The sequence below is a fragment of the Mus pahari genome, chromosome 3 (assembly GCF_900095145.1).
Source record: "Mus pahari chromosome 3, PAHARI_EIJ_v1.1, whole genome shotgun sequence".
NCBI lineage: Eukaryota > Metazoa > Chordata > Mammalia > Rodentia > Muridae > Mus > Mus pahari.
Window position 1 is genome coordinate 17,065,545 of NC_034592.1, and position 10,272 is coordinate 17,075,816.

Consider the following 10,272-nt stretch of genomic DNA (forward strand, 5'->3'; position numbering starts at 1 on the left):
AGGGAAGGGAAGGGAAGGGAAGGGAAGGGAAGGGAAGGGAAGGGAAGGGGAAACTGGGGCTTAGTGCTTAGGAGTCCTTGTTGCTCTTGCAAAGGTCTCTGGTTCCCAGCGTTCGCGTGGTGGCTCACAGCCATTCATAACACCAGTTCTAGGAAATCCAATGTCCTCTTACAACCTGGTGCTCTCTCCTGACCTCCACAGGCACCTACATGCAAGCAAAACATTCATCCATATGAAGTGAAATACATCTAATTGCTTCTGAAACTTTTGACTATTATCAATCAAGTCTAGTATCTGTTCTTGTCAGTTTAATATCTGACATGTCCTCTATCCTAGGATCATATAGTACGTGGATTTTGGAGCTAGAAGTTGGAATGGGAGCTTGTCACATCCACTCCACTCAGGACCTTTAGGACTGGTGCACCATACATATGTACATACACATATACATGCACATATAAACATTTTTTTTTTATTTTTGTTTTGTGAGATAAGGTTTCTCTGTAGTCCTGGGCTGTCCTGGGACTCGCTCTGTAGACCAGGCTGGCGTTGAACTCGGAGGTCTGCCTGCTACAATGGTCTGAAACTGAGCAGTAAAAGCAACGGCTTCTCCCTTACACTGCTTCTGCCCAGTTTTCAACTTTTTGTTTGTTTAAACAAAAACTTAAAAAGCAGCTGGTCATATGTACCATTAGGAAACTGGGACTAAGAGTACTCAGCTAGATCAATTTATTGTTGGTGTTATTTTTGAGACAGGGTCTCACTATGTAGCCTTGGCTAGCCTAAAGTTCACTAGGTAGATGATTGAAATCATAGAAATCTTTCTGCCTCTGCCTCCTGAGTGCTGGGGTTAAAGGCATACACCATCATGCCTGAATAGTTTTCTTTGTTTTATACAGCCTAGAACCCCTGTCCCGGGAATATTCCAATCCACAATTAAGATGGATCCCCTCACATTATTTATGTAAAATGATTCCCCCACAGACATGAACTAAGGCCAACCTCCCAAGTGATCCTAGACTGTCAAGTTGTCAACACCATCACAAGCAATAATGGAAACAGTGCCATTTCTGGCCTTAGAGTTGAGGCCAGCTGAGGGTCTTCTGTGGGTCAGCTCTGTGTGTGTCACCTTGAATTCTTGCCAGACCCAGGAGGGATTTCTTTCTTTCTTTCTTTTTCTTTTCTTTCTTTCTTTCTTTCTTTCTTTCTTTTTTCTTTTTTTTTGATTCAATAAAGTTTTATTTTCCCAAATATACAGCTGATTAAACCTGTTCGTGCATCTTCAGCAGCTGGGGCATCTCCACCCTTTGTGTTTCTGGTGTAAATTACTTGGGCTCTGTGCTTTGAAACCAGCTTGATAAGTACTTTACTAAGGAGCTCCTGAAGAGCTACTCTGGCCAAGGAACCACGAATCTTCAGTCTCTCAGAGACCACAGCCGAAGTAATATGCTTATAGTTGGGAACTTCCTTACAGAGCTTGTCGTATGTCGCTTTGTCAAACAGGACAAGATTGTTCAACTTGTCCCAAACTTTGCCTTTGGACCACTTCTTCTTAGCCTTGCCTCCAGACTTATTGACTGTGTCTTTGTCCTTTTTAGCCAACTTTCTGGCATCCTTTTTCTTCTTGTCGTCTTTGGGCAGCATGGCAAAGCTCAGAGAGTCGTGTGAACCACTCCAGGAGGGATTTCTATGTAGTAGGTGCAGATAGATTCTGGGCTCTGGGAAAGTGATTTCTCAAAGCCTAGCCACTGAAGTCCGGGACTCCATCCTAGCTGTGGCCGACCAGCAAGGAAAGCACACAGCCCTAGGAGAGCAGTAGCAGATGAAGCCAGAGTGTGGGGAGGAACAGCCTGGTACAGCCTTTCCCCACCCTCTCCTCTCCGTGTCCATGCCCAGCAGCTTGAGGGCAAGATGTCTTGCTTGTCTGTGTTTGGTTTCTAGACCTCAGGCCCAGCCCAGCATTCTGTGGGGCACTGCCCTCATTTGACCACTGTGACAAGTTTATTAAAAGAACAGCAGTCGCCTCTCCCAAACACACTTGCTCCCCTGCAGATGACTTCAACCATCTAGGGTGAGTGTTCACACTCGCTGGTCACCATCCTCTCCCTCTCTTTCTCTCTCATCCAACAAGCATTTGCTTTACCACTCACTAATCCCAGTGCACGCGCATGTTTGTGCTCACCAGGTCTTTCTGCCCAGGGTTTTTATCTGATACAAAGTCTTGACATGTCATACGGCCTAGACTGGCCTGCTCCTTCTCGCCTTATTTGAAATTTTTTTCTGTTTATATATGTACGTGTATGCATATTTTGCAGAGGCTAAAAGAGGGCTTCAGATTCCCTGGAGTTGGGGTTATAGGCAATTGTGAGCTACTGGATGTGGGTACTGGAAAGGATACTTAGGGAAGCAAGCAATGTTCCCTTCTGCTGAATTGACTCCTCAGGTTGTCTTTGAGACAGGGTCTCGCTGTAACCCTGGCTCACCCAGAACTCATTATGTAGTACATACTGATGTGCAGCTCACAGAGACCTGCTTGCGTCTCTGGGTCTCGCGTGTGGAGACTAAAAGTATGTGTGTGCCCAGGGGGAACATGCATGAGTGGGCAGGGAAGGTGTGCGTCACAATGCCCTGCTTGGCTTTTTCAATTGATTGGTTGGGTGTTTTGGTTCTGGGATCAAAGAGGGCCTTGGGCAAGCTAGGTAGGGCTCTTCTACTAAGCTCGTGTCCAGCCTTATCCTGACACACTGTGCACTCAGGATAACGTCAAACACAGGGAGCCATAATGTCTCCTAGAGCTTAATTTATGTGCTCTCTATAGGCAGCCTATAAACTATAATAATAAATATGTCAGCGCTATTTCAAATGTGTTCATGAATTTGCACACCAGTGCTGTGAGGTGAGCCCATGAATCATAGCCACGCGATGTTGTTTGTTTGTTTGTGACACAATTCTCCCTGTATAGCCTTGGCTGGGCACAAACTCACAGAGATGCTCCACCTCACAAGTGCTGGAGTTAAAGGTATGCACCACTGTGCTCGACCCCTTAAAACCCATTTTTAATACATAAGAAGGGACAGATTTGGAACTCTCTGCTGAGAACATGATTCTCTTGTTAGTCTGTAATGCACATGCCTATGAACACGGGGCACATGCTATTATAGCCCCAGAGACATCCTTTCAGCTGACTATCCAGCCTCTCCGATGGATGCAATCCTGAACAGGTCCAGACCATCTTCATACCAAAATTTCATCTGTAATCCCTATAAACAGACCTTGAAGGTTGCCCCTCCCCCTTAAGAACTTGACTAGGATGAGTCACTGAAGGGGCTATTTGAGAACAGAGGCAGTAATAGGCACGTTGGTTGCGTAGTCACCTCAGAACTGTTCAGAGGTTCTCAGTCCCACGGCTCTGAGTCTAGACCCTTGCCCGCAGCCTGACAAAGCTCTTGGTTTACAAAGGTACCAGTGTTCAGGAGTGTTATCAGTCAGGGTTAAAGTTAGTTACACAGGCTTTAAATCCTGACCTTTGAGGAGATCCCCTGAAGCTACTACTCCTGGCTCTTCAGTTCTTTTCTCAGCTCTGGTGAATGACCATTCCAGAATGGTCTAGAAGCCCAATGCCCTGTGTGTTCTGCCAGAATCCATAATTCCACATTGTGCAGGCTCACCTCTGCCAGAATCCAGCTTTTTCTTCCCAGCAAGTGGTATTGAACATTTACTAAATTCTATTTCAAGACAAGTGTGGTAGTTAATGCCTGTAATGCCAGCGCTCGGGGCTGAAGTAGACTGACTACAGCAAGATCCAGGGCAAAGTTACCACCCCGTTTCCAAAAACAAACAGGACTGGCAAGGTGGATCAGGGAAAGGTGATTGTTCCCAAGACTGAGGGCCAAGCCTAATAACCTTAAGTTGATCCCTGGAGCCCATGGTGTAAGAACAGAACCAACTTCCACGAGTTGTCCTCTGACCACACAGGGTCTTTGGCATATGTATCTATACATACACAAATAATCAAACAAATGTAAATAATAATAATAAGTTAAACAAATTCTACTTGGGCCTCAGCTTCTGGCTATGTATTCTCGAATGATCTGTGGGCGGGTATGTGCTACCTGGATCCCCTAGTCCAGGGAATTGCAGAGAGGAACGACCCACATGGACTACAACTCCCAGCATGCCGTGCAGCTCAGCCTACCACTCCCAGCGGGCCGGGCGGCTGCGGAGGCAGTGGCGCGCGCAGAGCTGGAGGGGCTGGGCGGTGTCGGGCGCGCTGGGGCTGGGTTGCGCTGAGGTGCACGGACTCAGAAGCTCGCCCTCTGCGGGGACAGCACAGAAGGCGGTGCTGCCGGCTGGCACAGCCGGTGCGGGTGCGGGAGGCGGGTGGGGGTGGAGCGCGGCAGAGGTACCTACCCTACAAGGACGAGGAGTGGGCCAGACGCACCGAGGCTCGGCTGTGTGTGCCCCGGGGCGGCCGATGCCCCCAGCGCACCGCACTCCGCTGCCGCAACCGGGCCGCATCCTGACGGGGCGCCGCGCCGCGCAGCCGCAGCCGGGTGAGCTAAGGCGGGGACGGCGGCTTTCTGAGCGGGGCAAACGTGCCAGGCCGAGCAGGGGGAGACGGCGGGGACGGCTCGGACTGAGGGGCGCGCCCTCCTTCTCCCAGCCCCGCGAACGCTCTGATGTCCTGGCTGTCTAGAGGCAGGTCGGTCCGTGGCGCCCCTCCTGTCCTGTCTCCTCTCTCAGCTGTCTCGGACCGGCTTTTTGACTGCCTCTGTCAGAGAGCTAAGAAGGATCTTAGCGATCCCGCGGTAGCCCTCCCACCCACAGCTTGATGCTTTTCTCCAGAAAGCAGTCTCAAAAGGGATTCCCTGTGGTCCAGACCGTGGGGTTCTCCGCCTGGCTTGGAGATATTCAGGCTACTTCATATCTTTGACCTTCCGCTCTTCCCAAGAAAAGCAGTCCATTAGCAGTCCTCTTGACGAAATCCATAAAGAAGAGGGAATAGAGCTTGGGCCTTAATCTCTGCCCAGGGCTTCATCACAGCCTTTCCCTTTCTCAGCGCTAGTCCTCAAAGATTCACCTGAATGTGTGGGTATATGTGAGTGCAGTACTTCCAAATCCTTTTCCTGTCCGACAGTCACCTCTTTCCACCCTACCCCTGGGCTGTCACCTCTCAGGCCCCTCCTGCCTCTAAGCCATTTGCTGGCTCGCCCTCTATGGACCGGTAGAGGCACAACGCTACCTTGAGTCTGTGGGCAGGCTGTGCAGGAAGCTGCCCTTTTTGGTGTTGTCATTTCCAGAAGCTCCTGGAGTTCCTAGGAGAGGACTCAAGCCAAAGACACGTCTATCAGCGTCTGTCTCCCGGCCATCTGGTTAGGGTGTTTGAATATCGGTGAATGGATTGTCCTGTTTGCGTTAGAAAGGCTCTAAGAGCAAGTCTTACTAACCCAGTGCATAGAGTAAGGTGCCATGGCCTGAAGTCAGAAAGGGGCTAGAGCAAGGTCACTTGACAAGGTGGACAAAGATAGAACCAGAAGCTAGATCATCCTCTTGTTTCTTAGCCCCAGAGCTGTAGATCTCCAGGCCCCTCCAACTTGGCTTTGCCTTGAACCTTTTTCTAAGCCACCCCTTTTGAGGTGACTAGGCAGTCCCCATAGGCTGACCCTTTGGGCTCATAGTGAAGTGGCTGCTGGTGCAGAAGTAGAGGCCCCTAAAGAAGGAATTGTTTGAGTTTCCTAACCGCCTTGCACCTGCAGGTCACAATGCTACTTGGAGCATCTCTGGTGGGGGCGCTACTGTTCTCCAAGATAGTGCTGAAGCTGCCCTGGACCCAGGTGGGATTCTCCCTGTTGCTCCTGTACTTGGGGTCTGGTGGCTGGCGTTTCATCCGGGTCTTCATCAAGACGGTCAGGAGAGATATCTTGTGAGTACCATATCTAGCCTCCCTTGGGGTCTCAACTGTGCTGGGCTTTACCAGCCATTATCCCTGCCAGCACAAGGCATCTGAGTCATTGAAGGGGCAGTGTCCTCTCTATGCCCTTCCCCTGGCAGTCATACCTAGAACTTTCATCTCCAAGGTCAGAGTCTCAAGGAATCCCCGAACCCTGACCTGGGGCACACATCAAAGCAGATATTTTTGATAAGATGTGTCTGAGAAGGGTCATGAGGACACTGTTCATGGCAAGGTGGAAAAGGACCTTCCTTAGGTTGGCACATCCTGAAAGAGCCCAGAGGGACACTGGATGCTAGCACAAGTCCTGAGTTAGACATCTGGGAGAAATTGCTCCCAGCTGCTCTATGCTAGGTGCTAGGCTGGTTCTGAGGGTCAGAGAGGAAGAAGCCCAGACTGTCAGGAGGTAAGAGAGGGACGAAGTAACTCTCTAAACTGTCTGCTGTTGCTGCAGAGACCCTGCTGGTCTTTCTCACTCCTGAGTTCTAGTGCCCGGAACAGGGAGCCTTGCCTAGAATGGACAGTTCAGTGTTTGTCAGTCTGGCCTGACTATAACCAGGTGTCTAGTGGCCCCACAGGAGCTGTGGGAGCATGGGATAAAGAGAGGGATCCTGCCCCAGGTGAGGAACTTGGGCAAGAAATCCAAGAGGTCTCCGGGAGGGAAAGGACTCTGTTTGGGGAGGGGGACAGAGCACAGCCAGAGGACCCAGCACTGACAAAGAAGTAGCAGTTGGCAGTGTGGGGTGGGGGTGGGGGGCGGGTTCCACAAGCTGGACGTTTTCCCTGTGCCCAGCATGGAGAAGGCCTAGGAGACAAGGTAGTAAATGTGACAGGTACCTGCTTCCACCTACAGGGAGAAAGCTCATCCCTGATTTTCTATGGCAGTGAGTGAGGGCTAAGGGAAGCTCCAGACCTCCAGATCGGGAGTCGAGACTATGGGCTTGGGGCCCCACCCCAGAGGGCTTCTAGCAGAACAGCAGACTTAGAAGAGATGAGAATAAGAGTAGAACTCTGGGGCTGGGCATGGTGGCACACGCCTTCAGTCCCAGCACTTGGGAGGCAGAAACAGGCAGGTCTCTGAGTTTGAAGTCAACTGGGGCTACACAGAAATCCTGTCTCAAAGCACCAAAAGAGTAAAAGCTAGCGGGGCTGGTGAGATGGCTCAGTGGTTAAGAGCACTGACTGCTCTTCCGAAAGTCCTGAGTTCAAATCCCAGCAACCACATGGTGGCTCACAACCACCCACAATGAGATCTGACGCCCTCTTCTGGTGTGTCTGAAGACAGCAACACTGTGTACTTAGATATAATAATAAAAATAAATCTAAAAAACAAAAAAGAGTAAAAGCTAGCTAGCTGGTTCCTGAGCCTCAGGCTGTTTGGCCAGCAGCCTGGGCTGAGGTGTCAGGAGCCTGGCTTAGCACTTACAGCTTCTTTGCTCCCACACAGTGGTGGTATGGTGCTCCTGAAGGTAAAGACCAAGGTGCGACGGTACCTTCAGGAGCGGAAGACAGTGCCCTTGCTGTTTGCCTCAACGGTACAGCGCCACCCCGACAAGACAGCCCTGATTTTCGAGGGCACAGACACTCACTGGACCTTCCGCCAGCTGGATGAATACTCCAGTAGTGTGGCCAACTTCCTGCAGGCCCGGGGCCTGGCCTCAGGCAATGTAGTTGCCCTCTTTATGGAAAACCGCAATGAGTTTGTGGGTCTGTGGCTAGGCATGGCCAAGCTGGGCGTGGAGGCGGCTCTCATCAACACCAACCTTAGACGGGATGCCCTGCGCCACTGTCTTGACACCTCAAAGGCACGAGCTCTCATCTTTGGCACCGAGATGGCCTCAGGTGAGCTGCATGTGAGAGACCCATGGGACCTTGCACAGGTGACAGGTCCATTCTGTCCCTGAGGGAGGCTGTATGAGTCTCAGCACCAGAGCTTCTGGACCTGCCAGGGATGCTGCAGAGCCTTTATGATCCACAGGTCCCCTGAGCCTTGGTTTCCCTGGCCTCAGCACCACAAATCTCAAGAAGGTCTTGCCCTTAAGCACCCACAGTGTGGCCAGTGCTGTCCGGTCCTTGGGTAGATTGGCCTCGTCTGCTTTCTCTGTACAAGGGGAGCAGAACTTAGGTCCCTTCCTTCCTCTCAGACCTGGGTTTTATTTATTGCTGAGTCAGGGACCGAAAATGCTGAGTGTGGTTCTTTCCGAAGCTCTGATCTTCTCTAAGACTGAGGGGACAGCCGTTGTCATCTTGGTTTTTGGACTTCGAGTCAGGTTCAGAGGGAAGTGAGGTGTTCATCCAGCGTCACACAGACACAGACAGCATGCTTAAGAGTTGATCTCAGGCTGGACCACAGTCTTCCTGGTCTTTCTCCCTATGGTGCTGTGGTCATGAGGTAGTAGAAGAGGTAGTAAGATGCTCCAAGTGGAGAGAAAGAATATAGCAGTGAGAGAAGCCCTTTCGGTGAGTCAGAAGGAAGCCAGAAAGACTGAAGACGTAGCTCTTTCATTCATAGTACTGAAGAAGGAATTTAAAGCTAGGGAAAGCAGAACCAGCAGGCCAGGATCCATGCCCAGAGTGAATAGAGTCTCTGCCGCTCCAAGAGGCCTGAGAAAAGGTTTTCTGTGAATGGGAGCCTCTGTCCTCTTGTCCTCTAATTGTCTCTGACAGAAAGCCTACTAGAGCAGGCTAAAAAAAAAAAAGCTCAGTGTGAGATTGCAACATCTCTTCCATCTTTAGCATTACTTTCTCCAGCTGTAAAATGGGCTGATGGTAGCTAGCATATGATGTTATATACCAAAAACCCTAGCACTAGGGGGCAGGAGGATTGGATTGCATTGCATTATCCAACCATATACACAGCTACTTTCATCCTCCTCCTCCTCCTCCCCCTCTTCTTCCTCTTCTTCCTCCTATTCTTTCCCTTTTTTTTCAGCAGGGGCAGAGGGCAGGGAGGTAGAGAATTGGTTTTTGTAGCTACCTCCCAACTCTGAGCAGGAGCCTATGAGTAAGGCATCACGATTCCTGAAAGTCCCTGAGAAATGCATCTCCTGACAATAGTAAATGAGCCTCACCCGCTTCCCCACACCATTCAGTCTTCCCTGACTGTCAGCCGTGCATGACAAAGGTCCAGGGAACACAGACTTGCTAGACTGCCTGCTGACCTGAAGTGTCTCCTCTTCAGCTATCTGTGAGATCCACGCTAGCCTGGACCCCACACTCAGCCTCTTCTGCTCTGGATCCTGGGATCCCAGCACAGTGCCCATCAGCACAGAACATCTGGACCCTCTTCTGGAGGATGCCCCGAAGCACCTGCCCAGCCACCCAGACAAGGGCTTTACAGGTGGGCCTTACAGTACACTGCAGGGCTCCAAAATGTTCTAGAAGACAGTGGCCTCAGGGCTGCAGACTTGCCATGTGCCTTGAACAGGTGAGGCACCTCCCCTTTTCCATCTGGAAAATGGGGCGGGGTTACTAGTAAGGTGAAATTGTGGATTTGTGGAGCAGCCCATGGTCCCGCCTTGTGTGCAGGACTGTGTGTACCCTGCAGCTTGCCAGGTGGAGAGGAGGGTAAGTGTGAGATCTTCAGTGTAGCCTTCCAGCTTATTGAGCGTAGGCTCTGCCAGGCCCCAGCCTTTGCCCTCTCCTCCAGGAAGCTTCCCTAGAGTCTTCTCTACACTGGAGCCAACAGCCCTTCAGCTGCTGCTCTTTCTACTGATGTCTCACCACCTGCTTTGTTGCCTGCTGGCTGCTGAGCCCCATCTGTGTTCTATTCTGGCTCTGCTACTTCCCTGCCTCTGACCTGCCCTCTGAGCCTCGGGTCCTGCTGCAATAAAGTTGGGGATAGTAGCAATCTACTTTATGGGCTTATTGTAAAGGTCAACCCCGAGGCTAGGGTATCAGCAGGAAGGGCTGGGACTTGTCATTGCCAGAATTGAGACTCTCCTTTCCCTCATTTCTTAGATGCTTCCAGAAGGCAGGGACCATGGCTGGTTCCACCTCTTACCCTCAACTACCGAGGACTGGCACACAGCAGGTGCCACAGTGCCTGAGGTGGCTGCTGGCAGTGCCGTCCGGCGGGGTTCTTGAACTCCTGAGAAACTCACGCCTGTCACAGGGTGTGACAGGGTACTTGGTGACATTGCCCATTTGGGTGGGCAAATGGACATCAATGGTATGGAGTGGCCATGGTGCCAGCTTCTTTTATTCTTTTTCCTGCTTTGGTTTGGTTTGGTTTGTTTTTTTCGAGACAGGGTTTCTCTGTGTAGCCCTGGCTGTCCTGGAACTCACTTTGTAGACCAGGCTGGCCTTGAACTCAGAAATCC

General features: G+C 50.9%; 1 protein-coding gene and 2 pseudogenes across 2 annotated transcripts in view; 2 read left to right on the plus strand and 1 right to left on the minus strand.

The window, feature by feature from the left end:
- The first annotated feature begins 261 nt into the window (after positions 1 to 261).
- On the plus strand, positions 262 to 412 carry LOC115063777 (annotated as a pseudogene).
- An 815-nt stretch (positions 413 to 1,227) lies between these two features.
- LOC110317503 lies at positions 1,228 to 1,644 on the minus strand (annotated as a pseudogene).
- A 2,582-nt stretch (positions 1,645 to 4,226) lies between these two features.
- Slc27a4 (solute carrier family 27 member 4) overlaps positions 4,227 to 10,272 on the plus strand; it is a 15,025-nt gene continuing 8,979 nt past the window's right edge. Inside the window, exons 1-4 of one of the 2 annotated variants that reach the window (XM_021192390.2) lie at positions 4,227 to 4,553; positions 5,757 to 5,923; positions 7,398 to 7,792; positions 9,132 to 9,290. In XM_021192390.2, coding sequence (XP_021048049.1) covers positions 5,763 to 5,923; positions 7,398 to 7,792; positions 9,132 to 9,290 — 715 coding nt within the window. In that variant the 5' untranslated portion in view covers positions 4,227 to 4,553; positions 5,757 to 5,762. Of the gene's footprint in view, positions 4,554 to 4,679; positions 4,703 to 5,756; positions 5,924 to 7,397; positions 7,793 to 9,131; positions 9,291 to 10,272 lie in introns of those variants that run through there. The other variant, XM_029536664.1, reaches the window with a different exon arrangement.